The 18012-nt window shown below is 44.7% G+C and overlaps 1 protein-coding gene across 3 annotated transcripts in view; it reads left to right on the forward strand.

Annotated features, from left to right (window-relative positions):
- Positions 1–18012, forward strand: part of LOC138749415 (rap1 GTPase-activating protein 2-like) — a 291433-nt gene that overhangs the window by 253240 nt on the left and 20181 nt on the right. For all 3 annotated transcript variants that reach the window (XM_069910700.1, XM_069910702.1, XM_069910701.1), the window contains 8 exons: positions 647–730; positions 3645–3745; positions 4556–4685; positions 6730–6885; positions 8168–8239; positions 11350–11436; positions 12544–12678; positions 16591–16728. In XM_069910700.1, coding sequence (XP_069766801.1) covers positions 647–730; positions 3645–3745; positions 4556–4685; positions 6730–6885; positions 8168–8239; positions 11350–11436; positions 12544–12678; positions 16591–16728 — 903 coding nt within the window. The remainder of the gene's footprint in view (positions 1–646; positions 731–3644; positions 3746–4555; positions 4686–6729; positions 6886–8167; positions 8240–11349; positions 11437–12543; positions 12679–16590; positions 16729–18012) is intronic.

Here is an 18012-nt window from a genome sequence, read left to right on the forward strand (position 1 = left end):
CGGGGGACTATCATCCGTATTAAAGACTATCATCTCTGCAGTCGTGCAGAAGTTGAACTAAGGGGTTAATTCACAATGAGTTACCCATCTGTGATAGTACAGACCTAGCACCAATGTATATAGTTACAGTATCTAGAGTGTAATGACTGTGCTTACAGCGATTGGCTGAGAGCTTAGCCACGCCTACTGTCTGGGCCTTGCTACACCTTCAATCCAGGGTATTCTCTTTATTGATTAATTCTTTTTCACCTTTATCCTTCCTTGCCCATGAGGAGTTTGGCCCTGTGAGAGTGTGCCTGTCTCAACAATATTTCAAATATACTCCTAGAAGTCAGAAAATAAATTGGGAGGAAATAATTTTGCAAAGCCATTCATGTCAAAGGTTAGACCCCTCGCCTAAGTATCTCCACACTCCTCCTCTCTCACTTTCATTGGTCCAGTATCTTATGCCCTCTTGGCCCCCTTCCAGCCCTTTCACCATCCCCTTCCTTTTATGCATGCCAACTCCCCTTCTCGCCTGAACTGTAAACTTTGACTGCCCATCCCTCTCCCTGGATGTCATCTGGCCTGCTTCACTTTGATTCCAGTACCTGCAGCTGTTGTGTCTCCAAGAGTTCATCCATTGATCTGTCTCACTCTCTCCCAGGCATCCCAGCTAATAGTTGCATACGATGAACATGAGATCAATTACAAGTTCAAGTTTGGCGTGATTTATCAGAAGGCCAGACAGGTGAGTAATGGACATGCAATTGAGATGATTCAATCTTTGATCGTGCAGACATTTATCAGAATCACCTGACATTACAAAGTAGTTGCCATCACAGTGTGGGCTTCTATTCTATGGTATTCTGCAGTGAACCTGGAGCATAGAAGATTGAAGGGTGATTCAAAATTATAAGGGGGAAAGATAGAGTCAATGTGGATAGGCTTTTTCCATTGAGAAGGGGAGAGATTCAAACAAGAGGGCATGCATTGAGAGTAAAGGGGAAAAGTTTAAGGAAAACATGAGGGGGAATTTCTTCACGCAGAGGGTGGTGGGGGTGTGGATTGAACTTCCAGCAGAGGTGGTAGAAGCGAGATCGATGTTAATATTCAAGGAAAGGTTGGATAGATATATGGATGGGAGAGGTGTGGAGGGTTATGGGAGTGGGACAAGGTGGGAGAAGATGTTTAGCATGGACTAGTAGGGCTGAACTGGCCCTTTTCTGTGCTGTCAATGGTTATACAGTTATATAGAGTAATCAGGGAAACCAAGATAACATCGACATCACTCTCTTTCACACTTGTGGTCTCCTGCTTCCAGCTGCCCTGTTTCCAAAGGCATTATCTGAAAATTAATTTCAATCCATTGTGCTCTCCTTTTCAACCGTGGCACGTGCTCCACTTTAACCAGACTCACAAGCTTGGAAACTTAGTCATGGAGAGAGGTTTCCATAGAAATGCATGATCTTAAATTTCAGCTGCTAATTCTAAACTTTAAAGGTTTAATTATATATTTTCCTTTTATAAACTCACGTTTCAAGGTTTTTTTTACAACCTATGTAATACTGCATATATTCATGTAATAGTTGAGTTTTGGGGACCAATTTTTCGGGTCAAATTTGGGGACACAAATATTACTTTTGACCGTAGTAAGTACCTGCTTCGTGCCCGTCTTTCAGGGTTATGTCCAGGTCCGTGCAGTGTTGGAGTGGGAACATGTGGTGTCTGAGGGGATGGTGGCTGAGTTCAGGCAACAGTGGGTCCCCCAGGGAATCAGTGATGACAAAAATCATGTTTTAATTTGATGGGTAATACTGTGTAATAGAGAGTGGTCATAATTATTGCTTCTTGTGGTTTTGTTGCCACATGCTATGGTGGTTTTTGATTTTAGTTGTAGTTTGAATAAAGTTTGTAAGTTTATTTTTTTTAAAAAGTACCTGATTCATTCAAGGCGTCGGGAGTTCGGATGGCCAGGACCACCTCTCATCCTCCTTTCACCCACCTACAACTGTAGGTTATTCAAGTGGCCAGTTAACCTACCAGCAGGACATTGGGATTGAGGGGGAAAACAACAGATGGGCCACACTGAGAGTCAGGATTGAACCCAAGTCACTGGAGATGGAGCAATGTTCCCTCTAATGTTTCGTAGTCGGTGTGCACAAAAATCTTTTGTTGTGTCCATTTTTTTTTTCCTGTGACAAAAGTATGTGCAGGCTAAATGCTTGTGCAGATGTAAACTTGAAATTTCAAGATCATTTTGGCCCAGCCTATCTTTCATGGCTAATAAAACTCTATTGGCATGTTTTAATATAATACAAGTAGGATTGCATTCTACGAAATAATGATTATAATTATTAAGTACTACGTTATTTTAGGTAACTAGCCTTTTGTGCACACATTAATTCCTTTTGTGCACTGGTTGCAAACTATGTGCGCACGCACACAGCTTAGAGAGAGCAGCAGGCAAGGGTGCTAACAGCCACACCAGTGTGCCAGAGAAGGAATCGAGAATAGAATAGTGCTAAGGCTTGGCACTGAATAGATAGCAAGACTACACAACTGAAATGTTACCTAATTACCAGGCAAGGGCAACAGAGAATGAGAAGAGATTGTATGAGATGTAAATGTCACTTGAGGGAGAAGGGAATAGAAGAATATGTTGAGATTAATCGCAAAGAAAGTATACGAAAATGTTGCCTGGATTGCAGTATCTTGAATACGGAGAAAGATTGAGTAGACTGGGACTTTATTCATTGGAACGTAGAATGTTGAGAGGGGATTTGATAGAGGTATGAATAGGCTCTTTCCCGCTGATGAGAGTGGAACAAAGGGTCATGGGTTAGGGGGAAATCTTTAGGAGTAATATAAGAGGATGCTTCTTCACTCAGAGAGTGGTGGTTGAGTGGAATGATCTTCCGGAAGAGGTGTGGTGGTACACCACCGGCCTACTGCAGGGGGCAACCTCTGTACCTCCAGGAGTGTAAGGGGACAGGACAACACCTGGCTGGCTGTCAATCAGTCGGCCTGAATGTATCAAGCCCCACCCGGTCGGGTGTCAATCACCCTCCGGGATATAAGCCTGCGCCGTCCTCCCAAGGCCTCACTTGGAGTTGCTGCAGCCACAGCCAGCCTGGCTCTGTGGAAGTCTTTGTGGATTAAAGCCTGTTGTACAGTCTTTACCTTGTGTGTGTCTGATTCTGGCTAACAGCGCACCACAAGTGGTAGTTGTGGCAGGGTCAATTCTGTCATTTAAGAGGAGGTTAGATGAATACATGGATGTGAGGGGATTGAGTGTTAGGGCAAGGTGGAACTAGTGGAGTTTCACGTAAATTGGTCGGACTAGAAAGGTCGATATGCCTGTTTCCGTACTGTAAATTGTTATATGGTTATATAATTGGGGCTTGAGCAAAATATTAACATTAACGTCAACCAGGAATGAGCTGTTTCTGGGCTCAATGTGCTTTGTAACAGTTCACATGAGTTGATTTTTTAAAAATTTACAACACGGAAGAAGCTAATTCCAGCCACTCAATTACACTCAAATGAACCTGCAACACCGTATATTTTTAGAGGGTGGGAGGAACCCAGAGGAAACTCACACGGACAGGGGGAGAATGTACAAATTGTCTTTTATTCTTAAATACCATATTTTTGCTTTTCAGACGACAGAAGCAGAACTGTTCGGGAACAATGAGGAAAGCCCAGAATTTAAAGAGTTCCTTAACTTGCTCGGAGACACAGTTGTCCTCCAAGATTTCAAAGGGTGAGTGAAACAGAATGCAGGGAATTGGCGAGGAAGAGGCTTCACCCCCGCCACCCCCTTTCAAGTTCGTCTTTTCAGGCATTTCCATCTATTCCTTGCCCCTCGACTGCCAAGGTCTACCAATTTGAATACACATTTGGACTGAGCTCCACATCCCTGGGGTAGAGACTGATGAAGATTCACATGCCTTTGCGTGGGGAAATATCCCCCTTATCTTGTTGTCTGTGCCACTCTACTGCCCATCTGCACCCTATTTGAACCTGAGAATGAATTTAATGGAACAATACTGAAAAAAAAACTTTTGAATCATTGCCAGATTGTTGGTTGATGGAAGATTTCACATTTGATGATAAGCTGATGAAGTTGGGCTAGAATCCTGAGTCAAGGAATATCTACCCCCTCAAGCTCCTGCAGTTCTGGGTGAATTTGCACTCAGTTCACCCACAGTCTAATCCTTTTTTAATTTCAGAAAATCAGCACAGAAACAAGGCCTTCCAGCCCATGTTGCCCAAATGCACCCAATTAACTGACCAACCTCAGATATTTTTGAGGGTGGGAGGAAACCAGAGCACCCAGGGAAAACCCACGCAGTCACAGGGACAAGATACAAACTCCTTACACACAGTGATGGATTTGAACCCAGGTTGCTGGCATTGTAATAGCATTGTGCTAACTGCTTCATTAACCATGGCTGAATTTTGAAGGCAATTTCTATTCACCATGTTTAACGTCACTCCACAAACACAAGATTCATGCTAACCTTGAAAGCCTCCATGCATAGAAAAGTTGTAGCATACTTTATCATTGCAGTTTCCGAGGAGGCCTTGATGTAGCTCATGGTCAGACCGGGTTTGAGTCTGTCTACACTGTCTTCAAGCACCGAGAGATCATGTTCCACGTCTCCACAAAGCTCCCCTTTACAGAGGGAGACACTCAACAGGTAAGTTCAAAGAGGCACACATACTTTTTTTTTTAAACCAAAAATAGATTTTATTCACAATAAATTATATACAAAGGGATAACTGTTCAAAAATCTCTTCCCACCCTTAATTTTGTTTCCATCACTGTACATTATTTCAGTCATTTCTATTTACACCATTACACCTGTGACACCTTGCCGTTACTCCCCCTGTTGGTTGAGGGACTTCCCCTCGATCTCAGCCCCCCCCCCCCCCCCCCCATGCCCGGTAACGGGAGGACTCTCCACTGTGGACCTTCCACACAGCACCAAGCCTCAGTGTGAGCATGAGCACGTACGCCTGCAGCCTGGAATGTGCCAGTCGGCAGCATTCCTGAACAGACATCTCCAGATGCTAAAAGATCAACAGATTCGGGCAGACCAAAGTGCATCTTACACTAAGTTGATGGTCTTCCAGCAGTTCTGGACATCTGACACTGTGTATGTCCCTGGGAACAGCCTGTAGATCAGAGAGTTCTCTGACACACTGATCCTGGGGATGAACCGTGACAAAGACCCTTGCATCCTTCTCCACACACAGTCTGAGCCAATCTGCTTTCAGCAAAGAGGCAGGCAAATGTCTTCTCTCCACCACAGTCATCTTGGGGACAATGTGCATTGTGGGTGAAGGTCAGTTGTAGAGGAAGGATCTGACTGGGCAGACTCCTCTCACCAAATCTGAAATCAATATTTAAAGAAATAACAGTCATTTAACAGAAGGATAAGAGATGAAGTTAGATGAGTACATGGATGTGAGGGGGTTGGGAGGGTTATGGGCAAGGGAGTGGGTAGGTGGAACTAGTAGAGTTTCATGTAAATTGGTGCGGACTAGAAGGGCCGATATGGCCTGTTTCTGTACTGTAAATTGTTATATGGTTATATGAAATGAACATCACAGAGGGTGATGGGTTCCGGAATTCATAGCCTGGGATGTTAACTGACCTACTGAGTTTCTGCTGGTAGCATTAAGTCTCTTGTCACAATTCTTCTGTGAGCATTCTAATAGGTCAGCTCTAACATTCATACAGCCGTACGAAATAGAGGAAAGAAGCAGAATTTCAAAGTGGAGTTACACTGATGTTCCAAGCGTTGGAGTGCAGGGAAGGCAGAGTAGAAGGGTTATGTTTTATGAGAAGAGCTGGTGCCATCAGGTGATTCTGGTAGAAGCTTCCTGTGCATACTAACCATAGATGAGGCACTCACCAGTCTTGAACGGTCTGCCATTGTCCAGGATCTGAGCTCAAGCTTGGTGCTTGATGGGTTAACCGGAGCATGAGCGCAGCTGATGGCGCGAGTCAGGTCCTTCACAAGAATCAGGGAGGAAGCATATGGTTCTCAAGTGGACACAGAACAGGGCAACACAGTACAGGCCTTTCGGCCCACAGTGTTGTGCCAACTGATAGAAACCTATTCCTTCATTAATCTTCCCATCTGCCATCAGATTTCTGAATGAACAACGGACACTACCTCACTTTCTCCTATTCTCTTGCACTATTTATTATTGATTTTAAAATGTAATTTATTTCACTATTTGCACTGCTGCAAAAGGCAAATTTCGTGACATGTTCATGACAATAAAATTCCCTCCTTCACACACCATAAACACCCCCTTTTTCTTTCATTCATCTGCCTCAGAGTCTCTTAACCCTTTGGACCCTGGCCACTTTTAACCTTTCATAATATATACTCCGAGCTGGGTCCATGGGTAAACTACAGTATGAACCAGCTGGTGGTTTGGTATAAAATCAATCCCAGAAAACTGGGACACAGAGATATGCACTTGTTAGTAGACACAGAGTCCAAAGATTTAAATGTCCCAAGTGTAGCGGCCTCAACTATCAACCCCAGCAATGTATTTCAGGCACCCACCATCTCCCTCGCTCAACTTAAACAGATGTCCTCTGGTGTTGGCCATTGGGAAAAATACCGCCCTGGTTAAAATAGCGACTTGAAGTCATTCTTATCAGCATCCAGGAACCCCGCTGCTTCCTTGTTTTGGCTAATTGTTCAGTGTCTTCCACTACAGCTGCAGAGGAAACGGCACATAGGGAATGACATCGTGGCACTCGTGTTCCAAGAGGAAAACACCCCTTTTGTTCCTGATATGATCGCCTCAAACTTCCTTCATGCCTACGTTGTGGTACAGCTCGAGACCTCTGGCGCAAGTGAAACAACCTACAAGGTAACCTGCATTGAAGCTATTTAAAGTGCATAAGGGATTGGAGCAGGATCAGGTCATTTAGCCCCTTGAGCCTGGTCTACCATTTGTTAGATCATGGCTGATCCTTCCCTCAGGCACCACGATTGAAGTAGAAACACAATGCTGGAGAAACTCAGCCAATCAAATGGTGTACGTTATGTGGCAAAGATAAAGGCACATAACCAACGTTTTGGGCTTGAGTTTTTCATCAAGGTATGAAAAATGTCGACAGATGTCCAAATAAAATGGTGTGGTGGGGGGGTGCAAGGGGAGGAATATGGTCCCAAAGGCAAGCAGCAAGGTTGGCATAGCAGTGCCTTTACAGCACCAGTGATTGGAACTTGGGTTCGAAACCCACACTGTCTGGAAGGAGTTTTTATGTTCTCCCCACGTCTGTGTGGGTTTTCCCCAGGGGCTCTGGCTTCCTCCCATGGTTCAAAATGTACAAGGGGTGTAGGTTCATTGGGTGTAAATTGGGCGGCACAGACTCATGGGCTGAAATGGCCTGTTACTGTGCTGAATGTCTAAATTTAAGAATTTTTTTAAATGCAATAGGTGGATAAGTGGGGAGAGCACATCAGCAAGCTTTGTGAATGGAGAGAGAAGTGGGTGGAGAGCTGAAGGGACAAAGGGAAAGGGAGGGAGAACAGAGAGTAGGCTGGCAGAAACTGGGGAAGTCAATGTTAATGCCATCTATTTGGAGAGTGCCCAGATGGAAAATCAAATGATCCTCCAATTTAATGGGTGGTCTTGGTGGGATAGTGCATGAGGCCACAGCCAGATGTGTGATCACTGTAATGGGGTGCAGAATTAATATGGTTGGCCACTGGGAGATCCCTGTCACTAATGCAGACAGAGCAAAGGTACTCAGCGAAATGATCACCAGTATGCGCCTAGAAAAGGCTTTGCCTCAGTGAGTTCCACAGCCCATTTTGATTGGGAGTGGAGTAAAGGTATTCCTCTTCCTTTCTATCTGTGTATCCTGAGATTATGCCCCCTAGCTCTGTGGGGGTGGGGCTGAGTTTTCACCCTGCCAGTAGTGAACCAGTGAACTCGTCCATCTACTGGGAGTGCAGGGAGCGGGAAGGTTTTCTGCAGGTCAGTTCCTTCTGCAGTTGATCAGCACTTTTCAACATTTTCCTGATGTTCTTCCCCACTGGAATCAAATGTGATCTCGAGTTACCTGGTGTTTGGATAAACACCATCTAATTGATGCAGGCTTCATTCAAAAAACACTCACGTTTATCTTTGAAACCTTTGCCAGGTGTTAGTCACTGCTCGAGAGGGCGTTCGCCATTTTGGCCCACCATTGCCAAGCCCATCTGTGTTTAAGAAGGTAAGATGCCCTAATTGATTTGTAGCTTGTTGTTCTGTCAGTGGAGGATAAACTTTATTATACAGACATATCATTCGAGTGGTTCAACAATGAACTTTATGCTGGTTTCTCTTTTCACTCCTGAGGGAAGAGCTCTTGATTCCTCAGTGAGGCAACAAGCAGCGATTGGGTATATTTTAAAGACAAAGATGTAAACAAATAAGTGTTGGAGAAGCTCAGGAGGCAAAGATAATATAATGTTTTGGCCCTGAGCCCTAATCTAAGTATGAGCAAAAAACAGGCAGGTGTCTGAATTAAAAAGATAGGGGGAGGAGGGAAGAAGGGGCACAGGCCAGAGGCCAGAGGTGGACATGGAAAGGACAGGGGAGAAAAGCTTAGAACTGATCTTGGAGGTGAGGTAGCTCTGTGAAAGCAGAGCTGGAAGAAAGGAGACAGAGGGATGGGGTAAATAAGTACAAGGGGAAAGGAGCTAGAGGAAAGGAGACCTGGAGAGAGGGGACAAAGGGGAAAGAGGGAGAGAGAAACAGAGACAGGAAAGGGGGGGTGGTTAATGGAAAATGGAGGTCAATGTTAATGCGAACTGGTTAGAGGGTGCATGGAAGGAATATGAGTTGTTGTTCCTGCAATTTGTGGGTGGTCTCAATTTGGCAGTGCATGATGGACAGACACCCTGAAATATGGAACAAAAATAGAAAATGTGGGAAACTCTTTGCAGGTCGGGCAGCATCTAGGGAGAGAGAGGCACACAATGTATCAGCTCAGTGACCTTTTATGAGAACTGAGATAAGTTAGAAGTCGAACATATTTTACATTGAAGAGATGTGAAGGGACGGGCAGGGAGAACAAGGCAAACATCTGTGATAGGGTGGAGACCAGGCTGAGAGAGGGAGGTTAAAGATGATCCTGTCTGGAGGAGTAGAAAATAAGAGGTGATAGAGGATGAAGGAAAAAGGGAGAATGCAGCACTGGCTCTGTGAGACGCGCAACACTGTGACTGTTACAAATCGGACCACAGAAAATGCTGGTTTTCCCCGAAGGCCAGGCAGCATCTATATAGAGAGGAACAATGAATTCACGTAATGTGTTGATATCGCCAGTTCCGGCTGGTTACTCATGTAAATGTTGATTCCATGTAAAAGTCGACCCCACCGCCCAGCCTATTTTTGACCCCGCCCGCCTCCCGACACCCTGACCACCGACTTTCGCCTAGGCCCTGGCCACCCACCTGACCATCTGAGTTCCCTATCCTTCAACCACCGTCTCTCACCTAGGTCCCACTCGCCCACCCATCTGAGCTCCCGACTCCTCAAACAACATAGGCACTTACCACGGTCAGAAATAATATGCATGTAATAGTCAACCCCCTAAATTTTACCCTAAAAATTGGTCCACAAAATTCGACTGTTGGAAGAAGTAGAAGTGAACTGTGGCTTTCCATAGATAGAATGTGCAATTCCCCAGAGACTGGGAAGGGAAGTGGTGGAAGAGTAAGGGTTGTTTCTCGCATAATACCATGAGAAGTTGATGGAGATGGGAGAGTGAACAAGGAAGCCTCAGAGGAAACAATCCCTTTGGAAGGGGGGAGGGAGGAAGTCAGTAGAAATGACAGAAAAGGGTCTATTGGAGGGTGGAAGGTGATGATGGCTGGGCAGAGAGAAGGTGAGAGGAGAAGATGCAATTGAGAGCTCTGTCAGCCATGGTGTATTGGAAGCCACGGTCAGGTAAACAGAAGAAACTCAGAGCACTGATGTGGAAAGTTTTGCCATCCAAACAGATATAATGGGGCTTGGGAATGGAATGCTTTCAGGAAGCAGAGGAGGAGGAGGACAAAGTAAAGGGGGAGAGTCTGAGGGTTTGATTGAGGAAGTTGTTATTGCTGGTGTTCAACCTCTATGAGGTCGAGGTTAGCCTTCCCTAATACAACAGCGATTGAGGTGACAGTGTTGGAGTTGGACCTCAGCATGTGGAGTACTTGCAAGGTCAGAGTTGAGAGGGGAAGTAGGAGTAGATGGAGCTGGTCAGCATGAAGAGTGGAATATTGAGAGTCAGTTACAGACTGAGAGTTAGCGTTGAACAGATCTCAAGGTGATGAGAGGCCAGAGGGATGGCATCATTGGAAATACTAGGAACAGGAAATAGAGTCATATTCCAGGGTAAAGTCACTTGGCCAAAGAGGTGTGTGCAGAGGGAGCAGAAGAAGAGTTGAACATAGTGGGCACCATTGAACAGCAGCAATCATCAATGACCCACACCACTCAGCACTCGCTGCTGCCGTCAGGAAAGAGGTATTGGTGCCACAAGACTAACACCACCAGGTTCAGGAACATCTGCTCCCCCTCCACCATCAGACTCAACGACAAACTCAATCAGGGACTCATTTAAGAACTCTGACGTGTACTTTATTGTTGTTTATTGCACAGTCAGTTTGTTTACAGGGGCCATGAGTTCATTCCTCGCTGGGGCCTAATTTCAGTGAGGGGGTGGTTGACAAAGTGGCGACTCTCTGTCTTCCTTACAGTAGGCACAGTTAAAGACTTCCATGTACATTACAATAATGGAACCTTTAGCTTTATTCGTTTACATGTGTAACTTGAATCAGTTCTTTTTGCTCTGCCAATGTGGTAATTCTGCCTGGCCTGCAGGGAGAAAAAAAATCTCAGGGTTGTATGTGATGTCATGCATGTTCTCTGACAATAAATTTGAGATGGGGATGTGGGGGAGAGGGTCGCCACTTTGTCAACCACCCCCTCACCGAAATTAGGCCCCAGCGAAGAATGATGAGGCCTCTGCAGGGGCAGAAGGGAAGGGACAGATCAATCAGAACTGGAGAGAAGATCATGAGAGCAGGAGAGATGAGATCAGGGTTCCCGGAGGAGTAGTGGTATTCAAAAGTTGTTGATGTTTGCCATCTTTGATGCCCATAAGGAAGACGAGGGTTGGGTGTGGGGTGGTGGGAGGGGGATGGGATATTGGCTTCGTGCTCTGAAAGGTGATTCTGTCCAAAGGGTACACCTTGGACCCTGGGCACACCTTGCCCAGCTGGTCCACAGCGTCTCAAAACATGATTTACTCAGACACTAAATTCCTGACCATTTGCTTTATCTGAACAGGGCCCCGAATTCAGAGAGCTTCTGCTCACAAAGCTGATCAACGCTGAATCGGCCTGCTACAAGTCTGAGAAGTTTGCAAAGCTGGAGGTAAGGAAGCGAGCTCTCGGCAGGGTGTGAAGTGCTTGAAGTTCCTTTCACAGCCTTGCTGCCTAAGATCAAGGGCCATGTGTCCAGCAACTCCAGTTCAATCTCTAGAGCATCAGAGGCTGATAGAACTGTGAGAGGCATTGTAGGGAGACCAACAGAATCTCTTTTTCTCTCCAGGATAAAGATGCCATACACGAGAGAACATGTTTAAAGTGGGGGAAATTTAAGGGAGATATCCTGGGCAATTTTTTTTTTCTTTCCTGGAACGGCTGCCAGAATTGAGGGAAGCAGATCCCATAGTAGCAATTTAGAGGCTTCTTGATATACCCACAAAAATGCAGGAAAGATCAGGATATGCATCACGTGCAAGGTGCAGAGTTTTAGATTTATTTTGGGCATCGTGTTTGGTACAGACACGTGGCTAAAGGACCTGTTCCTGTACTATACTACATGTTCTACATTGTTCTGTTATCCTGGCTCTCTGTGTGAAGTTTGCACAATATCCCTAGTGGGTTTCCCCTGAGGGTTACCATTTTGCTCCCACATCCCTATCAAGTTGGATAGGTGCATTGGCCACTGTAAATTGTCCCTAATGTGTAGATGGATAGAAGGAGAATTCAGGATGGAGTTGATGTACAGCTGAGAGACCATAGGACATGGGTAGATAGATAAGTAAGGTCTGGAGTTGATGGGATGGACTCAGTGGTGTCTGTCTAACTTCTAAGGAAACACGATTAGAATAACAGTTAGGGCAACGCTATTACAGCGCCAAAGGCCTGGGTTCGAATCTGGAGCCATCTGTAAGGAGTTCGTATGATCTCCCTGTGTCTGCTTGAGTCTCCTCCAGGTGCCCTGTTTTCCTCTGACCCTTCAAAAAGATACAGGGTTGTAAGTTAATCGGTGATTTTGGCGGCATGGGTTCATGGGCCAGGACCTGTTACCGTATTGTAGGTCTTAAGTTTAAAATAAATATGAGAAGCAGCAAACTTGTTTCCATCTTGATAACGTGCACCTTGCTGCATACAAAGCAAAGATGCTGACTGTGGAGTGAAAGCTCAAATAAAATAATGATTACAAAGTGCATGTGCTTTTGATCTTGCTGCTCAGAATCGCACAAGAGCCGCATTACTGGACAACCTGTACGAAGATCTCCACAACCAGTCGCAGGCTATGCTGGGCCTGGGCTCGGATGAAGAGAAGATAGAAAATGACACCCATGGAGGATTCCTGGAGTCTTTCAAGGTAAAGGCAACTTGTCACCAATGAGATGCACCTTCACCAGAGTTGAGTGTCTCTCAACCCTTCTCCCTCAATGTGAACCAGTTTTTGCCTGCATTCCAGTTTGTCTCCTCTTCATTTTCCTTGACACCCTGACCCAACAGAACACTAAAAATTTCAGTCTTTCACACTGACAAATCTCTGGAGCCTTTTGGAGGAAGAGGATTCTCGATTTACCCTCCCTGTGAGATAAAGCTTTCTCTGTAAATGGGCAATGCCTAATTTTAAGATCCTGCTCCTCCATGGAAGCAAATAGTTTTGTTCAATCTTCTTGATTGAAATCTTGAGTTTGGGGTGGCACGGTAGGCGTAGCGGTTAGTGTAAAACCATTGGAGCATCAGCGATATGGTTTCGAATCCGGCACTGTCTGCACATGCTCCCCGTGTCTGTGGGAGTTTCCGGGGTGCTCCGGTTTTCTCCCACATTCCAGAAACTTATGTGCCTGTAGGCTAATTTGGGTGTAATTGGGCGGCACAAATTTCAACAGTCGGAATTGGCCTCTACCATGCTGTAAATAAAACTTTAACATTTTAATTTCTCCTCAGAAGGATTACATTGAATTTTCCTCATTCCTGACAGTCAACAAATCCAGCCAGGTTTATCCTTCAATATTCCACCAATCTTTGAAACCTTTTATAATTTTATTTTGCTTGTGAAAAAAAAATGCAAGAAAGAGGTTTATCCCCGCTTTGCTTGTGCGAAATGTGTGTCTCAGCATGCTCATAGACTTTGGTGAGATAGAATGTGAAGTTTGACATTCCAATGATCAGGTAACATTAGCAAACTAAAGATAGATATATTCCCCAGTATGTTGGCAGATGAAAGGATAGAGGGAAGGCACGGTTGGTGTAGTGGTTAGTACAACACCTTTACTGCACCATCGATAGGGATCAGGGTTCGAATCCCGCACTGTCAGTAAGGAGTTGATACATTCTCCCTGTGTCTGCGTGGGCTTTCCCCAGGGGCTCTGGTTTCCTCCTACCGTTCTAAACATACTGGGGGTGTAGCTTAATTGGGAGTAAATTGAGCGGCACAGACTCATGGGCCTGTTACCGTGCTGTATGTCTAAATTTAAATATAACTATCTAAACCAGACCTCCCCTTGTATAGCTCCCCTCTGCAATGACACCGTGGAATGCAGTTAGACATCTCCAGCCTCACTTGGAGCCTTTTTACCTCAAAAGAGAAGCAATGTCAAAACTAAACCTTCAGCTCAGCTGCTGCTTCACTGAAAGAATGATATGGGAGAGTAGAGTTGGCCAAGCTTCTTGTAATGAATTCCTTTGAATTTTCTTTCACCCTTGACAGCTTTTCTTTGCAAAATGAGAGAAGAAAGAACTCAACAGGTGGTAAATGAGGGATAAAATCGGAACTACGTTAACGAAAGCCTTTGTAGTTTCTAACCTTTTGAAAGCTGAGGCCCAGTCATCCTCAAATAATTAATCCCCCACTTCTTTCCCTTGAGGGTAGGGGAGATTGGAACAAGTTAAGGGTTAGGGGGCAAAACTTTAGAAGTAATATAAGAGGATGCTTCTTCACTCAAGAGAGTGGTGGCTGAGTGTGATGACCTTCCGGAAGAGGTAGTTGCGGCAGGGTCAATTCTGTAATTTAAGAAGAGGTTAGTTGAGTACAGGGACGTGAGGGGGTTAGAGGGTTATGGGCAGGGAGTAGGTCAGTGGAACTAGTGGAGTTTCACTTAAATTGGTGCGGACTAGAAGGGCCTATATGGCCTGTTTCTATACTGTAATTGTTATATGGTTATAAACAGGAAGAGAAATTAATCAAGAATGTTTTTGTGAGGTTATTACAGACTTGAAGGATATTGGCCACCACGGTATGTGTGTCTCAAATAGGGGTACAGCTGTGGGGAGCAGTGGCTCTTTAACTCTGAATCTAATTCTGCAAGTGAGATTAATTTTGATTGTGAGTGTTCACAGCTCATTAAACACAAGGAAATGAGAATGGATTGGTATTTGTAAAAATGCACGTGTTCCGTCAGATTTATTGTCAGAGTACATACATGATATCACATACAACTCTTAAGATTCCTTTTTCCTGCAGGTGCGGCAGAATTACCACTAATTGGTAGTGCAAAAAATAAACCGTACACAACGTACCCATGTAAACAAACAAAGAACTGTAAACAGATAATGAATGCAAACAAACTGACCGTGCAATACAGGGAGAGCAAAGAAACTCAATAAATCAGAGTCCTTAAAAGAATCTCAGGTTGAGTTTGCTGTTGAGGAGTCTGATGGTGGAGGGGTAGCAGCTATTCATGAACCTGGTTGGGGCAAGTCCTGTGGCACCTCGACCTCCTTCCTGATGGCAGCAGTGAGATCAGAGCGTGTGGTGATCAGATGGTATTTATAGGTTTGATACCAATAGGGGTGTGGTATTGAGATAAGAGTGAAATAAAGAGAACGGAGTCTGAAAAGTTTCTTTACACAATGGATTGTAAATCTTGGGAATTCTTAACCTCAGCAAGTTGTGGATGCCCAGTGGGTTGTTCATTCTGATCCAAGATCAATAGTATGTGAATCTGGGCTGGGAAATCATCTTAGAACCATACACCCACAGACCAGTATGGTACAGAAAGCAGGCCTTCAGCTCTTCTAGTCTATACTGAAGTATTATTCTGCCTAGTACCACTGATCAGCATCCAGTCCATAACACGACCATCCATGGACCTGTCCAAATTCTTCTTAAATGTTAAAATTGAGCCTGCATTCACCACTTCAGCTGGCAGCTCATTGCGCGCTCCCATCACTCCCTGCGTGAAGAAGTTCCTCCTAATGTTCCCCCTAAACTTTTCCCATTTCATCCTTAACTCATGTCCTCTGGTTTGCAGCTCATGTACCCTTGGTGGGAAAAGCTTAGTTGCATTTACTCCTCCTAATCTTGTCAACCTCTATCAAATCCTCCTCATTCTTCAACACTGCAAGGAATAAAGTCCTAACCTGTTTAATCTTTCCTGTAACACAGTTCCTGAAGTCTGGGCAACATCCTTTTAAATCTTCTCTGAACTCTTTCAATCTTATTGATATCTTTCCTGTTGTTAGGTGACCAAAACTGCACACAATCCTGTACTCTAAATTTGGCCCCACTAATGTCTTATATACCTTTCTATACACAATACTTTGCTTTATGAAGTGCCTGCGATGCCACTTTCGGAGAAATATGTATCTGTATTCCAAGATCCCTCTGTTCTACTGCGCTCCTTGGTGCCCTATTTTACCACGTTTGACCTACCTTGAGACAAAAGATCAACTGGGATTTTATTGAACGGCAGAGCAGGTGTGGGAATCTCTTGGACAAGTCTTGCAAGGCAGTTACAGGATGGGAGGGGTGAGCAAAGCAGTGGCTTTTCAGTAGGTTTGCTGGGGAAAAGGGGATATTCCTGGGCCAGCGGGGCTGGACTGATGAAAGAAGGAAAGGTGGCAGAGATCAGAGTTGGGAGAAGACCGTGGTAGGACTGGTTGAGGTAAGAAGATCATAGCGGAATCAAAAACAATAAAGAGAACTTAAAAGTGGAAGCATTTCCAACATAGGCCATTGAACACAGGAATCTTGTGGGTTAAGACAGAAACAACAGAAATTACGAAGACCAACAGAATCCCAAGTTATTGAACACAAACTTGCAATAGCACATTATCTCCTGGTAATAATCAAGGTATGGAGAAATTCTGAATTCTGCTGTGAAGATAAATTTAATAACAAATAAATATATAAATTGAATCTGCCTAAACTGCAGATTCTCAGCAGGTTTGGGAGCACCTATGGAGAGAGGAACAGGGGTTACAGCCTTTCTCTGTAGTTGTTGGATTGGAATTGTCTGTGTGTGGACCAGACCTGATTTTTCTCTTTGCATTGCAGAGGGCTATCCGTGTTCGAAGCCACTCGATGGAGACTATGGTGTCAAGCCACAAGAAACACCACAGCGGAGGGTTGCCAGGCAGCCAGAGTGGTGGGATCCCACCTAGCGTGATGGATATTATCAAGCACCCTCCTAATGTAAGTACATGTCATCAAGTCTTCAAGCTTTACAGCACAGAAACAGGCCCTTTGGCCCAACTTGTCCAAGTTAGTAAACCAAGTTGACTACCCAAGCTAACCCCATTTGCCCGTGTTCGGCCCACATCCCTAAACCTTTCCTATGCACATGCCTGTCTAAATGTCTTTTAACATTACAATTGTATCCACCTCTACCAGTTCTTCTGGCTATCACCCCCATATACCTACCGTCCTCTGTGAGGACAGACTTGTCCATGGTTAGCACAATGCTGTAACAGTGTCAGCGATTGGGACTGGGTTTTGAGTCCCGCACTGTCTGTACGTTTTCTCAGTGACTGTATGGGTTTCCTCCGGCTGCTCTGGTTTCCTCCCACCATTCAAAACATAGGTTAATTGGGTGTAATTGGACGCCACAGGCTCATGGGCTAGAAGAACCTGTTACCATGCTGTATGTCTATTATTAAAAAAAGTGTTGTTGTCTCTTATCACCAAGTTCAACACAGGAAATATATTTGAGAAGGAAATTAGTAGATTTTGAGACAGAAAAGGCACCAAAGAGAATGGAGAGAGAGCAGGAATATTGAGATAAAGGATCAGTGTTGATTAGTTATTCATAATGCAGTTAAAATAATGTGGCTCGAATGGCTTACGGGAACGATTTTTGGGAATAGGATTACTCTGTGATGGGCTGATCCTCCTTCTATGTCATAAGGAAATACTACAAATTCTATTTGAGCTGGGATTGGCCCATTCCCTCCAACTCAGCATTGGATCGAGGGTGGAGTGCACAATGTTATTGTGTGTCTCTTCAGTTCTTGATCAGTCCTCGGCGTTTCATCCTGAAAGAGATTATTGACTTGTTGGCAATTGTTATATTCAGAGTGGGTCAGATCAGGAATGGAAATGACTAGGGTGGGGACAGCAACGTCAGTGGTTTTTGACTTTACAACCAAGCAATACCCACTCCAGTTCAGAAGCTCTTGCAGTAATTATAGTCCTGGCTCAAGGCTTTAATGTACTCCATGCATCTCCAATGCCAGACGCTGCTCCAACCAGCAGGTGGTTTAACCCTTTGAGGTAAAAGAAACTAAGCAGGTCAGAGAGTACTTTATGTAGCAAAGATAAAGATATATACCATCATTTTGGGCTTGAGCCCTTCATCAAGGTATGAAAAAAAATGTGGGCAGGCGCCTGAACAAAATGGTAGGTGGAGGAGCACAGTCCCTCAGGCAGAAAGTAATAGATGGATAGGGTATACCAGAAAGCAGGGGGAGGGGATGGCTC

Source organism: Narcine bancroftii, chromosome 14, assembly GCF_036971445.1.
Source record: "Narcine bancroftii isolate sNarBan1 chromosome 14, sNarBan1.hap1, whole genome shotgun sequence".
Taxonomy (NCBI): Eukaryota; Metazoa; Chordata; class Chondrichthyes; order Torpediniformes; family Narcinidae; genus Narcine; species Narcine bancroftii.